General features: G+C 37.7%; 2 protein-coding genes across 2 annotated transcripts; both read left to right on the top strand.

Moving 5' to 3' along the window:
- Nucleotides 1–5250: 5250 nt before the first annotated feature.
- Nucleotides 5251–5492, top strand: LOC139707459 (large ribosomal subunit protein eL38-like). Its single transcript, XM_071618758.1, has one exon. The coding sequence runs from the start codon at nt 5251–5253 to the stop codon at nt 5446–5448; it is 198 nt and encodes a 65-aa protein (XP_071474859.1). The 3' UTR covers nt 5449–5492.
- A 1951-nt stretch (nt 5493–7443) lies between these two features.
- C10H1orf52 (chromosome 10 C1orf52 homolog) lies at nt 7444–17204 on the top strand. The gene is made up of 3 exons (XM_027935154.2): nt 7444–7755; nt 8395–8593; nt 14639–17204. Exons 1-3 carry the CDS (start codon nt 7480–7482, stop codon nt 14710–14712), a joined length of 549 nt encoding a protein of 182 aa, XP_027790955.2. The 5' UTR covers nt 7444–7479; the 3' UTR covers nt 14713–17204.
- The last annotated feature ends 1374 nt before the right edge of the window (nt 17205–18578 follow it).

Raw genomic sequence — 18578 nt, 5'->3', positions numbered from 1 at the left:
TCTAGTTTTCTTTTCAGTATGTCATCTAGTTAAAATCATAGTAAGTTGCATCTTCAGTCTGACTGCTTTCATTTAGCCATGTTCACTTATGATTTCTCCAGGTCTTTTCATGAGTTTACTTTTGATGAGATGATTCATCTTTGGTTATCCCAATACAGATCAAACACTGGCAAAACAGTAGGCCAGAATAATGGTGGGGTTTTTTTTATTACTATTTTGAAAATTTTTATTTTAGGGTTATTTATTTGGTTTTGATGAACATTTTAAGTGCAATTTGTCGATCTTTTTATGTCAGTAATTTTTGTATACTAATTTGTTATACATGATAGTAGAATGCATTTGACACATATACATAAATGGAGTATTTCTCATTTGTCTGATTGTACATGATGTAGAGTTACTATGTCAGTAAGTTTTACTGTTTAAGAGATTTTTTGCCTTCGCAGCATTTTGATGCTATTCTCCTGTTTATTTCTGTAAGTTCAGTTTTACTTTCCTGTTTAGCTCTCTGGTCCATTTCATTTTAAAGTAATTTTTGCATGAAGTATGAGATAGAAGTTCAAATCTCATAGGTACTGTCTAAGCAATGCAAAAGGAGGAAGAAATTTCCATCTTCAACCTCACTTATCACTTTATAAATATGTATACTGTTGACTTGGAAACAAAAGTAGCAAACCAAGAAACAAATAGACCTATAGTTATTAAATGTGGCCTATGAAGCCTTTCTGAAAGAGCAGATATTAACACAGATAACTTGAGTGCAGCTCCTAAAATCCTCACCCTAAATTTGCCATATAATTAAAAAAAAAAAAATTTTTGTAGTTATAGATGGACAGAATGCATTTATTTTATTTGTTTATTTTTATATGGTACCAAGGATCAAACCCAATGCCTCACACATGTTAGGCAGGCACTCTGCCACTACAGTCCTAGTCGCTGCCATATTATAATTTAATGATCAGAAATTGTCCTTTATTGCAATGGTTTTGAAACTTTGCTTTCCATTTTGGAGTCAACAGGGGAGCAGCACCCATACTAATTAACTTCAAATGTGTCCTTATGGAAACAGGTGATTCTATGTACAACAAAACTTGGGAATCACAGCCTTATTGGATGCCAAGTACTGTGTTTGGTGTTTACCCATGTGTAGTCTTGCAGTCTTGTTTGTAATCCTAATAATAATCCTACAAGGTGGGTTTGTTGTCTTTTTTTATTTTAATAAGAAACTTTACCAAAAAAAAAAAAAAATGGCAAATTCTTTTTGCAAAAAAGAATTGATAGCATTATCAGGAAAGACCTCTTAACAGCAGGCGACCTTTGAGCTGAGACCTAATAGAAGAAAGGAAGCTGTCCTGTGAGATTCTGGAGGGAGAGTTCCAGGCAGGAGTTGCATTGAGTGTAAAGGCTGTATTGATCTATGTGGCTAGAACATAGGGAGGTGAGGGTGACTGGAGAGTTCAGGAGCCTGCTTTGAGATGAAATTTCACAAATGGAGAGGAGTGCCTGCAGGGGTGGCCCAGCATCCAAACCTGAAGAAGTGGGTAGGAACAGTATGAGGAAAGAATCTGTAGAAGGATAGGTAATGCAGATGTCAGACCCTAAGTGGGGCAAGCAGGGCTTTCCACGGGGAAAGGGATAGCAACAAAGAGAAGATCAATTGCATACTTAGGGATTGATCAAATAAGGAAACACATTTAGGATAATGGGACCCAGATCTCTCATGATACAGAATGAAGCTACAAATATAGAAAGAGAAAACTAAAAGAAACTCTATAGTATTGAATTAAAATTGAAGGTATAAGTGCAAACTCAAGGTTTTCAATATTTCTATGAATGGATATGGAAATAAATAACATTCCTTAGCTTTGTCTCTTGGTGAGTCCTGGAAACATTAATATCTCCTTTTGCAATGAGAACAGCACCCAGATCTTGGCTTCTAAATGCTATTCTCCACTAAAAAGAATTGGGATTCCTTGGTGAAATGACTAATTTCAGGGCACAGTATAAGATCAACTTTGGGCCAGACATGGTGGCTCATGTGTATAATACTAGTGACTTAAGCTGAAGCAGAGGATAACGAGTTCAAGGCCAGCCTTGGGAACTTAGCTAACTTAGCAAGAATCTGTCTAAAAAAAATAAATAAAATACAAAGGGCTGAAGATATAGTTCTGTGAAACCACCCCTGGATTCGATGAGCTTAAAACATGTTCCAGGATGCAAGCAAGTCCTCAAGGAATGGTGGAGACGTGCAGAGGACACAGATGCCACCTTGAAGGGTTTCCACTGGCCAAATCTGAAACAATTTCAACATCAAAATAAAAATAATACTTGATCATAACTCACTAGATAAAAAGTGACACCATGAATCAATGCTAATATAAATAAATGAACAAATAATTTGGTAGAGAATAGAATATTGACACAGTTTCAAAGTGGCTCCCAACAAAATTCTTATTAATTACAAAAGGGGGAAAGGTGGCTTTACAGTAGAGAAACCTAGCCGACTAAATGATAAGCAAGAAATCAAAGTTAGATTCTTGAGTCAGGGCAAATTGAAATGTGCCTTCTAAAAGTCTGCAGTGAGAAGACTGCAATACTACTTTCAAGATATTCCTGCCAGAGATTTATAACCTGAATCTAATTGTGAGGAAACAACAAACTCAAATTCAAGTTTCTTCCACAAAATAACTGGCCTATAAGCTTCCAAATAACAAAATCATGAAAGACTGAGCAACGATTCCAGGTTGAAGGAGACAAAGACACGACTACTAATTACCACATGTCAATCTGAGCCAGATATTTTTGGTAGTTTGGTGGTTGTATGAGAAGTCTTTGTAATATAGACAATATAAACAAATAAAACGTTTTTACTAAGCTTAAAGTTTGGGGGCATAATAAACATCATCTCAGATGGGTCAGAAAAAAAGTTCTTTGTCCTTGCAATTTGTGCCTGCAATTTTCTGTAAGTTAAAAAGTGTTCCAAAATTAAAAAATTTAAGGATTATTAAATATAAGGAAAAATTAACAATAAGAATACTCTTGCCATTTTCTAAGCAAAAGATGAAGATGGTAGAAGTGGAGTTGGTCAAAGTGGTAGAATTTGGAATATATTTTTAAACTTGGAATGACAAGTTTTGTGGAGTTTTGTCCTGAGCACCTGGATGAATAGTGGTGCAATTTAGGGATAGAGAAGACTGTGAGAGATGGAAAGTACTGGTGGAGACTGATCTGTTGCTACTTGGTGCACTACTCCAAAACAGTATCTTAAAATAACAACTATTTATTTATTTATTAGTATCAACTTGAGCTTAGCTTTATGGTTCTTCTGGGTCATTCCTGGGCTAGACTGGGGCTGGATAATTCCAGATGACTTCACTCACATGTGTTTTCCCTGAACTAGATGGTTGCCTAGCAGGGACTGGCTGGGGTTCTTCCTCTCCTCACGCTAACTCTAGCAGGGTACTGCACCTCTTCACAAGGTGGCTCACTAACTCCAAGAAAGCAAAACAGAAGCATTATATTCATTAAATCAAGCTACAGGGCCAGCCAAGATTTAAGTAGACTCCAACCTTCAATGGAAAGAGTGATACATATGCACAGGGATGGGAGGAATTATTGGTGGCTGTTTGGGTAAGCTTTTCATCACCATGACCAAAATACCTGACCATAACAGGTTAGAAGAGGGAATATTTTTGGCAACTCACAGTTTCAGAGGTCTCAGTCCATAGACAGCCGACTCCATTACTCTGGGCCTAAGGTGAGGTAGAAGGGTGAAGGAGAGGCTCCATTCATGGCAGCCAAAAAACAGTGGGGAAGGAGTCACAGACAAGATGACGCCTTCCAGGCCACAGCCCCAGTGACCCATCTCTTCCAGTCATTCCCCTGCTGCCTACAGTTACTACTCATTCCTTTCACACTAGGATGGACTGATTAGGTTATAGCTCTCCCAATGCAATCATTGTTCTTCCATATATTCTTGCATAATGCAGGAGCTTTCGGTAGGGGACACCTCATATCCAAATCATAACAGTGGCCATCTTTGTGGACAATCTACTACAACCATGCTAAAGTTTCAGGGGCTTCTCTTAAGACATTGAAGTATGAAATTAGATAAAGCAGTTTGGTCTACCAAACTGGACTGATTTTATAAATGTTAGAATTAACATAAATAAGTATTTAGAGCCATTAGACTTGGAAAGTTCACTTTGAAAAGTAGGGTAGATAAAAAAGAGAAGACAACCCAAGCCTGATCCTAAGGTGCTTCAACATCTAGAGGTGAGATGAAGAAAAAGGCAACAGAAAAACCCCAAAAGGGCCCTGTGAAATAGGAAAGAACTCCAGTGTTTAATATAGGGAATGGCAGGAAAATTAAGGGTTTCAAGAAGGAGACCTCTGTTGTTGAAATATCAAGTTGGAAGTGATTCTTAGACTTGGTCACACAGGAGCTATTAGTGGATTTGATAACAAGGACTTGTGTTGCTTAAACTAGGTGCCCCAACCCCAGTAATACTCAACAGTGGGCCACTTTTAAAAGTCATAAAAGTAGTTATGTTCTTAGAGTACCAATTTTACTCAATAATTAAGCCATTTTAAAATATCTTTTAGGAAAATAAAGAACTGCATTAGGGACAACTGTGCAAAATTTGCATACATTTTCAAGATACTATATTGTATTTACTCCCAAAATTGTATGTCCTTGGGACTTTGGACCACACTGTATCAGCTTGACCTCTGGAGGGACTGGAGACAGCTCAGTCATGTAGGTATTCTCCATACCAATATAGCCAAGCCCCAGTAAAAACTCTGGACACCAAGACTTATGTGAGCTTTTCTGATAATATACTCCATGTATATTATCACATATCTTTGCCCTGAGAAATTAGTACTTTTCATGACTGCATTGGCAGAAGACAACTGGAAGCTTTGAATGTAGAACACTCCTAGATAGACAGATCTACCTCTTCCTTTTTCTTTTCTCTGTATTCTTTTGCTGTAGTAAATTATTACCATGAATATAATAGCTTTCAGTGAGTTCTGTGAGTCCTGCCACATTATTAAACCTGAGGGTGGTTTCTGAACTTGCAACTGGTGTCAGAAGTGAGGCGGATTGAGGGACTCCCAAACCGCACTTTAGGACTAATTTTCCTCTGTCAATATAGGCATTTGGAAACGGAAGGCTCACTCTTTTCCGTTCCCTTAGGTTCTCGGCATTAGCTGTGCCAGTCCGTGCCATTGGCGCGTCTAGTAGCCATGCCACAGAAAATTGAGGAAATCGAAGATTTTCTTCTCACAGCCAGGCGAAAGGATGCCATATCTGTCAAGATCAAGAAAAACAAGGATAATGTGAAATTTAAATTTCGAGGCAGCAGATACCTTTATACCTTTGTCATCACAGACAAGGAGAAGGCAGAGAAGCTGAAGCAGTCCCTGCTCCCAAGTTTCAACTGAAATGAATCAGACAAGCTGATTCAAACTACATTAAAATGTTCAAAACACACACACACACACATACATATATATGTATAGACATACTTGGATGGAAAAATGTGAGAAACCATTATCTAGACATATTTCCTGGTAAACTATTATAATCAAAGAGTATATATTGATCATTTGCTTGGTAGACAGGACTGAGTTAAGTTCTAGGAATATAAACATAAACAACGCACAATCCATTCCTTCCATCAAGGAGTTCATGGACATTGTCCTATAAGATTTAGGATAGAGGAGTGAAGAAGATAGACATATCTTTGTCCTTGTAGCCTACCTCTGGGGAGGAATTGCAAGTTTTAAATGAAGGTGAGTATCACCTGAATGAGCAGGCATGCTTGAGTGGGGGTCTAAACATTTACACTGACACCAACTTCATTTGAGTATCATTCCCTCTTTAGTTCACTAGAGTCAAAGATTTCTAGTTTCTGTGGTAGATAGGTACATGATTATGTAGTTTTCTAAGACAAAGAACACAATGCAGAGACAAGTTATATGGAAAAACAAGGTACTATTACAATAAGTAAAACATTAAGGTCCCAGCAGGATGTGCCTGTGGAAAGTTTAAGAGCCAGTGGAGGTTTGGTCTGGAATGTGTGAGAAAAGGTTGGGGCTAGAGACCCAGATTTGGGAGTCACAGCATAAGATTCTTGATGCCAAGGAAAGAGGTGAGCTGACATGCAATTTTGTACACCCTCTACAAAATGTTAGCAAGTGTTGCTGAAAGATAATATGTTGGGAAGCACCAACATATATGGTCCATAAAGGAATAAAGCAGGCATGGAAAGAGGCTGATAATGGGAAGTCAGAAAGTTCAGAAGACCCCCCAGAGAAATGGGATGCAATCCAAGAGTGTTTCATCAGAGAGACTCTTCAGAGTGCATTTGAATGAGTTCAAATGAAAAGGATTTGTTTTTTTTCTTGGGGGATAAAGGCCTTCACCACTCCCAAAAGTGCTTCATATCAACTGAGGGAAGCACACCAAGATTATTTTTTTTTTTTGAAAGAGGAACCTGGAAGAAATTCTAATCTCTAGTGCATAATGCCCCCTCCCCGCCACTTCATTATCTGATTCTTCCAATCATTCCAGAAGGATTTTAGACATATCAGTAACAAGAATGAACTTATTAGAAGGAAAAGTAAAAGCAAAGAGGGATACTCTAAAGGGAGACAATAGGTCCTCTCAGAGATGAGAGAGGCAGTGCACCTCCAGTTTTGTTGGGGGGGGGCTCCAGAAAAGTTTCCAAAGTTCTGCCCAGGTCCACCCCTTGGCTTTTGACAGGATGACATCAGATTTTTTTTCAAGTCCCCACCGTGCATGTCAACTCTAGGTCAAAGTGACCTAAACTGATTGGTTCTAATGGGAACCTATTCTTATAGATTCTATGATTAGGGGAACTTTCCCTTATCACCCTGAGTTCTGGGATTTGGTCTGTGTAAGGGTCACAAAAGTCCCACCCTTCAGAGTAACTTATGTTCTTTTTATTGACATTTTGGACCTGCATTTCCCCTGCAGGTAACAGGTTGTTTACTGAAGAATGTAACTCGGACAGGGCTGCTCATAAATTGCTTTTGAAAAGAGAAAGTGGGAGTCAGCACAATGGGTCCATTTTATAGAATTATTCCCTTAACCTTATGTTTCCATTACTCCTGTCAGTCTATTCCTTATTAGGCAGTGACTAGAGTAACACTGAAAAGTAAAAGTTCTTAGCTTTCTATGCCTTCAGTAAAACTTACTGAATGCTTAAAGTTTGGCTGGGACCACTGGCTCAGAATCTCCTCTCTCCTGAGGTCTCTTTGGGAAAGAGCAAAAACAGATTTGTCGCATCCTGCCTCCAGCTCTCAGTCCAGGAGTAGAAGCGCAGCCCAACCACCAGGGGTCGCAGACCGCGAAACAATTGCAAGAGTTGGGGCGGAGCCAACCGTGGGGAGGGTCTTGAAGCGGCTTCCGGCTTCCGGCAGAGTCGTGGGTCGTCGTGCGCAGCCGCCATGGCAGCCGAGGAGAAGGATCCTTTGAGCTATTTTGCGGCATACGGGAGCAGCAGCTCAGACTCCTCCGGCGAGGAGGATAACAGCGAGCCGGAGGAAGCGAGTCAGAAGGGCCCGGATCTGGCGAAGTCGGCGGGCGGCTGTGGGAACAAGGCAGAGAATCGACTGCCCGGACCCGATGAGCTGTTCCGGAGCGTGACTCGCCCAGCCTTTCTCTATAATCCGCTCAACAAGCAGATAGACTGGGAGAGGCACGTCGTCAAAGCGCCTGAGGAGGTGAGGTCCCCGACCCCGTTTCCCGATCTTGGCCCCGGCCTCCGCCCCATTCTTCCTAAGCGCGGTCCTAGGGGCCGGCAGTCCGTTCCCCCACACGCAGTCATCCCCCGTCCCCCGCGGGATGCCGCACCACCCCCTCCCATCTCCAGCCCTAGGGAGCCCGGGTCCCCTCCCCATCCTGGTGGGTGTCGGACCGGACCCGCAGCCCCGCCCCTTGTGAGGAGACCCAAACCTCCGCGCTCGGTGCCCCCACCCGCGGGGCGAGGACTAACGGTGGTGACTCCCCCGCCCCCCTCGCTGCAGCTTCTCCCCGAGACCCCTTCCCTTTGACGCCGAAGTGCCTGCGGTGCTGCCTCCAAGACAGTGTCTGCTGCAGCCTCCTGAAGGGGTCAGCCTTGGCGTAGTATCTGAGACTGGATTCTTCTTTGGTAACTAAAAGTTATTAGCTTTATTCATATAGGGAACCCTTTGGCTTTTCACTTAACAGTATTGTGTTTTTGATGCAAAAAAAATGTATCTTTAAACCTTAAGAAAAAAAAAAAGTCAGCACGGTAATCGAACGGCAGGGAGGTGCATGTGCTCATATTAATCATGGAACCTCGGTTCGTCACAGGGCTTCTTAATGTGCTTACTTAACAGCCTCCAAAGGAATTCAAAATATGGAAGTCAAACTATGTGCCACCTCCAGAGACCTACACTACTGAGAAGAAACCTCCGCCTCCAGAGCTGGATATGGCAATAAAATGGTCGAACATATATGAGGACAATGGTGATGATGCCCCACAGAATGCTAAGAAAGCTAGGCTTCTACCAGAAGGGGAGGAGACATTAGAATCAGGTAAGAAGAATTAGGCTCTGGTGGTGTTATCTTGGTCCCTGTGATGGGTTTAAAAAGAATGAGATATTTAATGAACAAAGTTTAAACCTAGCATTTTGACAAACTGAAATGGACATTGGATACTTTGTGCTCTATTTTTGAAAAAGATATTTTCAATTTTAAATCGAAGTCTGATATCTAAACCAGTAGTATTTGCTACTGAAAGTGAAACATCATAAATTATTCAGGTTTTAAAATGAAATTTCTGATATCACAATCAGTTTACATGATTTATGATAATTTTATTAGAACAACAGGAACTAATTCATGGATTCTTGTGATTGCACTTGTGAAGTGCTGACAGTTTCAATTTAAAGCAGTTGTGCTTTAGAACTAAAAATCAGTGTGATAAGATGGATTTAAGTATCACTACATAGTAATAGGAAGGAAATGATCTGGTTTTCTTGTCTTAGTTCATAGTATCATAATTTCATTTCTTACCTGAACTGTCACAGGAATCTCTGCCTCTGAACTCTAAACCCCATGGTTTCATCCTTTACACTGCAGCTAGTAGTTGAGGCTTCTAAAAGTCACAGATTATATAATTTGCCTGATTAAAACCCTTCAACACAAGATAGACTTAAGAGCTTTTTGATAGGCCTTGCCTGTGTCTTCACCATCATTTTGTTTTGTTGGGTACCAGGATTGAACTCAGGGTCACTAGACCACTGAGCCACATCTCCAGCCCTATTTTTTGTATTTTATTTAGAGACAGGCTCACTGAATTGTTTAATGCCCCGCTTTTGCTGAGGCAGCCTTTGAACGCTCAATCCTCCTGCCTGAGCTTCCCAAGGTGCTGGGATTATAGGCTTGCACCACCATGCCTGGCTTCTTTATCATCATCTTGAAGGACCTCATTTCTAACATTGTAAGATTTTGAAATTCAGAACTGCATACATCATGCTATTTTATGGTGCTCTGCCTTTTAATATATTTCACCTTAGTCTAGAATATTCTTTCCTCCCTGTTTGGCTGGTAGATTCATTCATCCTGCAAAATCCAGCTCAAAAAATAATAATAATTATCTCAGGTGTAATTTCTAATTAATAATTGCTCCTCTGTACTTCATATATGCTAATGTTGCTAATGTCATTTATCACCTGTGTCTTGATTATTTTTTCATAAGTCTGTTTCCTTCATGAAAATAAATTCATCAACAGGATCCTGGTCCTCTGTATGTTGTATCATAGTTATTACTTTGTAAGTATTTAGCAAATAATTGTCAGATTGAACTTAATGAACATAATGTTTTGGACTATCCATTTTTAGAAAGGGTGTGCCTTTTTTCTAACAGATTTCTGATCTCACAGTGCAAGCACCACTTATGTAGTTCCCTTTATAGCCTCACAGAGAGTTATGATTTAAGAGAAGGATTAACTAATGGGCAAATGTTCATATCCCAGTTTTGATTCTACCTAATTTTTCTTTCAGTAGTCTCCTGGTGTGTATTAGGAGTCATGAATGAAAGCATACGCTTAGTGAATGGCATCCTTTTTTGGAGATCTTAAATCAAGTGGGCACTTATAGTATACCTCCTATTGTATAATATTTTATATAATTAATAAAGTACATTTGCATAAATAATCTTTAATCCTTACAGAGCCTTGTGAAACCACATGGGAAAATGTGGAAATGAGAACTTAACGTGACTTGTCCAAGGTCACAAAACTAGGAAATACATGCTCTAAAATAGGTAATTTTCACACAAGTTTTCTAATTAATTACTCTTAACAACTTGATAAATTAGTGGCACATGATGCATTTTTACTATTTTTTGTTTGTTTTTATTTTATGGTGTTGGGGATTGAACCCAGGGCCTTGTGCATGTGAGGCAAGCATTCTACCCAACTGTGCTATATCCCCAGCCTGCATTTTTACTATTTTATAGACAAAACAATCTCAGATAAAATAATTTGTCTAAATTCACAAAGATAAAAATAGGCAGACTAGGGTTTCAAAGAGATCTTTAAATGGAAATTGTGCCTTGTTAAGCTGAAGGTGCTTTCTTCATGTTTTCCAAACTAGAGTGCTTGAGAAATAGCTTTGTTTCTGTAGGAAGGTCACTAGAGTTGTTATTTAAACTAGGTTGTCATTAGGCTGGTGCTTTAATATTTTTTTCCCTTTATGGAAAAGGCCAGGATTATTTACCAGGGCAAGCAAGTAAGAAATAATTATTTCTCTAACTTATTTCTTAGTTCAGTTAGAAGGCATTCCAAGCAAGTGGCAAAAAATACTATTCTCTCAAATAATTTATGTCCTTTTGATCACAGGATGGTTGTTTATCAAAGTAAATTAGGCAATAGCAAAAGACAGAGACCCAAGATTCAGCTGGTTTATAGCTGGATCATATGATTAAAAGATAATTCTGCAATTTTCAAATTTGACTTTAATGGTAGTTATTAATGTGACTTTTCTTTTTGTAGTAAATAACTTCCTCTTTAGAAGTGGTTTCTGTTTTTGCCATTGTAGACTTCCATCAAAAGCCACTCAGATTCATTGTTAAAAATCAGTAAGATTTGCTTATTTTTTAAATTCATGAATTAAAAATTAAACCATGTGTTTATCATGTTATACTTAACTTTTATTTTGCCTTCCATTTCCTGTCCTTTGGCCTTTTTTGCCATTTAATTTCTTTCAGAGACTTTTTAGAGGAGTTGGGCAAGGTTAAACTCATCTGTTAGGTCTTGCTGCTTTGTAGCACTGTTGTTTTGATCTGGTTTGGTTTGGCTTGCAATGGTGGGAATTAAAGCCCAGGCTTTGCGCATACTGGACAAGTGACTACATCCCCAACCCTTTTTATTTTGAGAAAGGGTCTTACTATGTTGCTCAGGCTGGCCTTCAACTTGGATTCCTCTTGCCTTAGCCTCCAAATAGCTGGAATAGCTGGGATAGTGTGTACCACCACTTCTGCCTTTTTTATCAGCATATTTAGTGTTCATAAAACATGGATAAGAAAGGCTTAGATACTCTTTGTAACTTCATCAGCATGTAATTGTAAAAGCCTAGCTAACATAGCTTATTATTTTTATTTATTCTAAAATTTAAAAAGTTTATATTGATGTTAAACTCACTTACCTTGTGCTGCTTGAGTTCCATAATTGATAAATTATTTCTGCACCAGTGCAACAGTACCATGTGACAAAAGCTCCCTAAAGTTGATGAATGAGCATTTTCAGATTTGTTTTTCCTGCGCTGGTTTTTGAGGTAATTCTTTGTCTTGACACTAGATGGCATCAGCTCCTCTACTTAAATCACTGATAGAAGTTATTTTTTTTCAATCTCAGTAGTTTGTGGTTTTGTTATCAGTAAATTTACTTATAAGTGGCAGAATAAAAGGAGAAGGAGAAGTGTCTTGGGGTCATCTTCTCAATATTTGTTAATAGTGAATTTTATAGGAGGCTTAGAAAGTGCTTTTAATTTTTTTATTACCATTCCTGAAAATAATCTCAATATAACCTTGATGGTAACTCCAGTTAAAAAACAAATATTGGGGCTAGGGATGTGGCTCAGCGATAGAGTGCTCGCCTCTCAAGCACAGGCCCTGGGTTCGATCCTCGACACCATGTAAAAAAAGTAAATAAATAAAGATATTCTGTCCAACTACAACTGAAAAATAAATATTAAAAAAAGCCAAACGTCCTGGTCAGGTACAGTGATGCATGCCTGCAATCCCAGCAACTCTGGAGCCTGAGGCAAGTAGATCCCAAGTTCAAGACCAGCCTAAGCAACTTAAACTTTGTTTTATAAGCAAGACCCTGTCTCAAAATAAATAGAGCTGGGGATGTGACTCAGTAGTGTAAAACACCCCTGAGTTAAAATTCCCAGTCCCCCTACCCCCCCCCCCCCAAAAAAGTTCATGGCTTAAATAGAGTATTGTATCAGTTAACTTGTAGAGTCAGTATTTTTCTGTGTACATGGTAAACTACTGATTAAAACTTTGATTTGAAATTCCAGATTGGAGTTATTGATATGAGTTGTATTTATTGTATTGCTTATATAAATTCATAGTGCTCTATGAGACATGAATGATATTGCCAAGTTGTATTTGAAGATAAATGAATAGGGATCACTTGATACTAATTATTGTCCTCATTAAAAAATGAATTGTTCTGAGTATGGTACATTCATTAGAAGAGAATTGAAGGCTTAAGGTTTTAAATGTATTTCAAGTAGTTTGTGATTGGATATCAGGTTCTCCAACTTTTTAATAAGAAGGTACCTTTCAACATATATTTATTGCATCACTTATGATACTTGTTGGACTTTGAGTCTCTGATCAAGAAAAACTACAATTCATTAATGCGATGAATAAAATTTTGTGTTATAAATCATAACATCTTCTACATGTGATGTATTTATTCTGTATGGAATTCTTAAAATAGTGCCACATATTTATGTAGGGACGTGGGAATTAGCAACTAGTCTGTGCTACCCTGTATTTTATTGAACCATATAGTTGGAATTTTATGGGTTTTTTTGTTTTGTTTTTGGTACTGGAGATAGTAACTAGAAGTGCTTAAACACTGAGCTACATTCCCAGTCCTTTCTATTTTTCATTTTGAGAAAAGGTCTCACTAAGTTGCTCAGGGCCTCACTAAATTGCTAAGGCTGGCTTTAAACTTGGAATCCTCATGCCTCAGCCTCCTAAGTGCCTGGAATTACAGGCATGCACAACTGCACCTGGCAGATTTTTTAATAGAATAAAAAGATCCAGGGTTGGGGATAGAGCTTAGTTGGTAGAATGCTTGCCTCGAATATACAAGGCCCTGGGTTCAATCCCCAGCACCACCCAAAAGAAAAAAAAAAAATCCACTTTTTTAGATTTGACAGTTTTTGTTCATTGGAAATTTTCTGTGGCTACAGACACTAGTAATGTTTTGGAAGTGTTAAAGATGGTTTGGTTGGTTGGTTGGTTGGTTGGTACTGGGAATTGAACCCAGGAGTGCTTTTATACTCTTAGCCTTATTTGACTTATTTAGAGACAGGATCTCTCAGTTGCTTAGGGCCTGGCTAAATTGCTCAGGCTGGCCTCAAATTTGTGATCCTCTTGATTTCAGCTTCCCAAGTTACTGAGATCACAGACATGTACCACCTTACCTAGCAAGGACACTGTTTTAATATATGGTTTTTCTCTACCTCCATCCAAATTTGACACAATATGAAGAGGGGAAGATATGTGTTCTTCTGTTGCCATTGGAATTTTCTGACTTAGGAATGAAAATTAGAACTACACATGGCAAAACTGAAAGTAGAGGTTCAGTGAAACCTTTACTTGTGCTTTTTAACTTCAAAATGCAAGGGGGAGTGGTTGCTGAGAATGGGGGGAAAAGAAATAGTTGTGAGAGGAAAGAAAGATTGAAAAGGATAACCGATAACCCCTTAAATGATGTCATGGTTAGATTGATCCTTCTTATAGTAAGAAAACAGTGTGCTCCATTCTTACAAAGTATAGATGTCATTAATATGCAATGTATATACTGTAGAATATTAGAGAATAATTTTTCAGAGCAAATCTGATTTTCATGGAAACTCTTTTATTTAAACTACTTTAATGTAGTACTAAATAATACATTTGTGCACTGGGCACCATGGCACACAGATGTAATCCCAGTGGCTCAGGAGGTTGAAGCAGAAGGATCCTGAGTTCAAAGCCATCCTCAGCAAACATAAGGTGCTAAGCAACTCAGTGAGACCCTGTCTCTAAGTAAAATGCAAAATAGGCCTGGGGGTGTGGCTTAGTGGTCGAGTGCCCCTGAGTTCAATCCCTAGTAACAACAACAACAAAAAAGGTAAATTTGTGAATTTTATATTGCTGTAATTGAAAAAAAAAAAGTTTGTTTTCATTTAGAGTTTAATATCCGTTCTAAAAATTATTTTTAAATTTTTATTTGGAAATTCTAACAGTTGAAGGTGTTTATTTTGGTATAAAACCTATGACATTTTAATGCTTTCCATGTTGGTTGCTTTTTAAATTACTGATTGAAACTCTTCCTTTCCTATTTAAAGATGATGAAAAAGATGAGCATACTTCAAAAAAGCGCAAAGTAGAACCAGGAGAACAAGCAAAGAAGAAAAAGTAAACAACCACAAGTGACAAGAATTTTTGGACTACTAAACTTGTTGAAATGTGTCTTTGGGCAGATTAATTTGATGTTGTGGGTTATTATGACAAAACATCTCTGTGAAAGTACATATGTTAATGAACTAATAAGTATTGCTTCAAGAACTTTCCACTGTAGAATTCATTTTTAATTTAAAACTTGTATGTATTTAAAATTCAAATGGTGATCTGTGATTGTGAAATTAACAGTACTTGGAAGCATTCTTGTTATCACATAATTGGTGACATGCTTTGAGAGTTTTGTCACATATTGACATGGAAATGTTCTATGAACCTTTTATAAAGGAATATATTTTTAAAGTGAATATATTGTAATGTACTGTGAACTTGTAGGGTGCTTTTCATCAGTGTTTGTACAGTGTAAATAGATCATGGAAATAAAATTACTTATTCAATATTACTCTTAACTGCATAATATCAACATTTGAATATTTGTGACAAGAACCTTCCTTGTGACAAGGAGGAATTACCATTGGGGGAGTGCCTCATGTTCCAGGTGCTTTGTATATATGTTATCTCTAATCCTCAAGCAGCTTTGTAAGAAAAGTACTAGTATCCCATTTTATAATAAAGAGAGCTTGAGTAACGTGTCCAAGGTTGCACAGATAGTGATGAATATTGAATTTAACTCAGGACACTTGAACTCCAAAGTCATCACATTAAACCACCTGCCCACGTTAAGCCACTTGAAAATTTAGTCATCTTTCAAGACCTACATTAATTGCCATCTCTTCCAGGTACTCTTCTGTTCCTCCCCTGAGTGTGATTGTACTTATTAGATATGGCCTTATGTTATTCATTAATTTTCCTATTAAATAGTATACTGAAGAATAAGTGTTCTCTATAAAGGGTTATCAAATTTAGCAAAGAAAACTACAGAGCACCCAGTTAAGTTTGGATTTCAAATACTGGTAAACAGTGTTTTCAGTATATGTGATATTTGGGACATACGAATATCAAAGTTTGTTTGTCTAGCCAGGCATCATGGCACACACCTATAATCCCAGCTACTTAGGAGGCCAAGGCAGGAAGATCACAAATTAGAGGCCAGTGTGGGTAATTTAGGCCCTGTCTCAAAAATAAAATATGAAAAGGGCTAGAGATGGAGCTCAGTGGTAGACTAGCATGTATGATAAAGGGTACTAGGGTTTGATCCCTAGTACCACAAAATAAACAAAAAACCCTGTTTATCTGAAATGCAAATTTAACTGAGCATCTTGTAATTTTATCTAGCAGTCCTATTTCTACATGTTTTCTCTAGTCTGTTCCTATTTTTTTTTTTTTTTTTTTTGATACCCAGGATTGAACTCAAGGGGCACTTGACCACCAAGTCACATCTGCAGCCCAATTTTATATTTTATTTAGAGACAGGGTCTCACTGAGTTGCATAGCACCTCACTTTTGCTGAGGCTGGCTTTGAACTCTCATCCTCCTGTCTCAGCTTCCCGAGCCTAGGATTACAGGCATGTGCCACTGAGCCTAGCTCAGCCCCTATTGTAATGGTGTGCATATAGTAATACTCAAAAAAACAAACTAGGGGTATTTGGGAAGATGTAACCTTGGATTTGAGTAATACAATCCAAAATGCAGTAGTTATTCATAGGTTTTTCTTTGTGGTGCTAGGGGTTGAACCCAGAAGTGCTCTACCACTAAGCTACCTCCCCAGCCTTTTTCATTTTTTATTTTGAGACAGAGTCTCACTAAATTGCCCAGGCTGGTTTTGAACTTACCCTCCAGTCTCTCAGCCTTTTGAGTCATTAAGATTATAGGCATATACCACCTTGCCCAGTTTATTTGTAGCATTTAGAACAATAAAAAGACACTGCATCAATCTTTCCATGATTCTTACACTTTTAAGAGACAAAGAGGAAATTATAGGACACTGCACATTCGGTATAGAAAACTGCCAAAATTTTAAAAGTTATATAGAATTCATTAAGTTGGGAAAATATATTAAATATATCATAATTCGTAAAAGTCATTAAAAGTAATTGTGCCAGCTTTCGTGTTTTGTTTGATGAGGAAGGAACATAATGATATATCTCAAACTTAGAAAAAACATTTCTGTCACTTACCTAGGTTTGCAAACAAAAATCCCAAAATTGAAGTAATTGCTAAAACAAGAATTTTCTTTAAAGATCAAAGATATAGAAGGGAGTAGCAGCTGGTAAAGCATGACCCCAATTTGACACCAAACTACATATAAATAAAAGAATTATTAGGCTGTGATTCTCAAACTCTGGAGAAATCCTTAGTCCAGATGCATGGATTGTTGAAATAAATCTAAGAAGTTACTGAAATATTGCAAGATTTTAAAATTGAGGAAAAGGGGGGAAAAAAGGCCCAGCGTGCCACTGTCTGAAAATTTTTAAGTTTCTTTACTACCCATTGATTGAACTCATCAATTAGTTTATGACAAAGAATAAAAGTGTATTGGTTCCCTGGTGATAATTTGAACTTATTTTCTAGAAAGTACCAACTGGGGAAGCAAATATCTTTTTTTTTTTTTTTCTTTTTTTGGAGAAGGGGTTATGTTTTAGTTTTTCAAACAGGTGGTGGCTGCATCTGTGGGATTAAGCAGTTCTGGGAGCTATACACCTATGCCAGTATAGATCATGGCTAGTTTTTATTTTGTAAAAGGGAATAGAGGGCTCAAGAAGAAAGTTAAGTATTTTGTAGTCATCTGACAACCATTTGTATCTATCTTAAAAAAAAATGTTTCTTTTCAAAACATGGCTAAAAAAATGGAAAGGGAAATGAACTTTCTTATGAATTGCTTCACAGAAATATCCCTGGTCAAAAAAAAAAATGGACTTTTCCATATCACTCTCCTTCACTGCAATAGAGTGGATTCTTTTTCCCCTTCAGAGGTGTCCTGGGAACATTTTGCACAAGTGTTCATATGGGTACAGAGGTTCATCTAGTGAAAACTCAGCGGGGAGGGGTCATAAAAGTTCATATAGATAACTCTTTTATTCAAATATCTTCTTAGAGAATCAAATCACTTGATATTCCTGATTGTTTCCTTATCTTTCAGGAGGCTAAACTACATCAGGCATACATGACTTTTTTGTACAAGGTAATTTGAAAAAAAGACGAAGCATATGTGAGCCGTATTTTAAAATTTACAGTATAAAAACTTGATAGAATTGTTTGGAAAGCATTCTAACTGGAATCAAAAAAAATTACAAATTAAGACTGCTTTTCAGCCATTAAAATGCTAAAGCCTGAACTTATGGCAAACTTGTGGCTAATCTTAACCTTCAATTGTATGTAGTGCGTTTATGTTAACACATTCAACACATACTAGTATTTTATTTTTTAAAAATCCTATGACATAGGTTTTATAATTTCCAAATCAGAGAACAGAAAATAGGCTCAGTGAGGTGAAGCAATGTACCCACAGGTGCACAGTGAGTCAGCAATAGAAAACAGGAAAGCGCATATGAAACTGATTGTGCTTAGTTGGATATAATGACTGAGCATGAGGTTTTGTTTTACTGCAAACTTTTTAAATTAAAATATGAATGGACGAATGTAGGTTTGGATATGACCTACACAGAAGATATATTTCATATAATTAAGTTAGAAAGCTCAGCCACAAATATTTGAAAATATGTTTTGTCAGTTTTATACAATCTGAATGAATTCTCGACAATTCAATTTGATTAAGTCAAAAACTTTGACTAAATCCACATTGGGCTTTAAAATATATCATTGGTTGGATTTTGACTTTTTAGTTTGGTATCTATACTTAACTGCTTCTGTATTTCACCCCTCCATTTGATAGTAATTGCAGAAGTTCAGATGTTCCTACAAAGAGGT

This window comes from Marmota flaviventris, chromosome 10 (genome assembly GCF_047511675.1).
Source record: "Marmota flaviventris isolate mMarFla1 chromosome 10, mMarFla1.hap1, whole genome shotgun sequence".
Taxonomy (NCBI): Eukaryota; Metazoa; Chordata; class Mammalia; order Rodentia; family Sciuridae; genus Marmota; species Marmota flaviventris.
Note: the sequence above shows the minus strand (reverse complement) of the source record. Positions and strands in the feature narration are given on the sequence as shown.

What these genes read in the sequence shown, in the direction of transcription:
- C10H1orf52 (XM_027935154.2), top strand. Translation starts at nt 7,480, where the DNA reads ATGGCAGCCGAGGAGAAGGATCCTTTGAGCTATTTTGCGGCATACGGG. An exon ending in TCGTCAAAGCGCCTGAGGAG is followed by an intron (nt 7,756 to 8,394) that starts GTGAGGTCCCCG and finishes CTTACTTAACAG; the next exon opens with CCTCCAAAGGAATTCAAAAT. An exon ending in GGAGGAGACATTAGAATCAG is followed by an intron (nt 8,594 to 14,638) that starts GTAAGAAGAATT and finishes TCCTATTTAAAG; the next exon opens with ATGATGAAAAAGATGAGCAT.
- LOC139707459 (XM_071618758.1), top strand. Translation starts at nt 5,251, where the DNA reads ATGCCACAGAAAATTGAGGAAATCGAAGATTTTCTTCTCACAGCCAGG.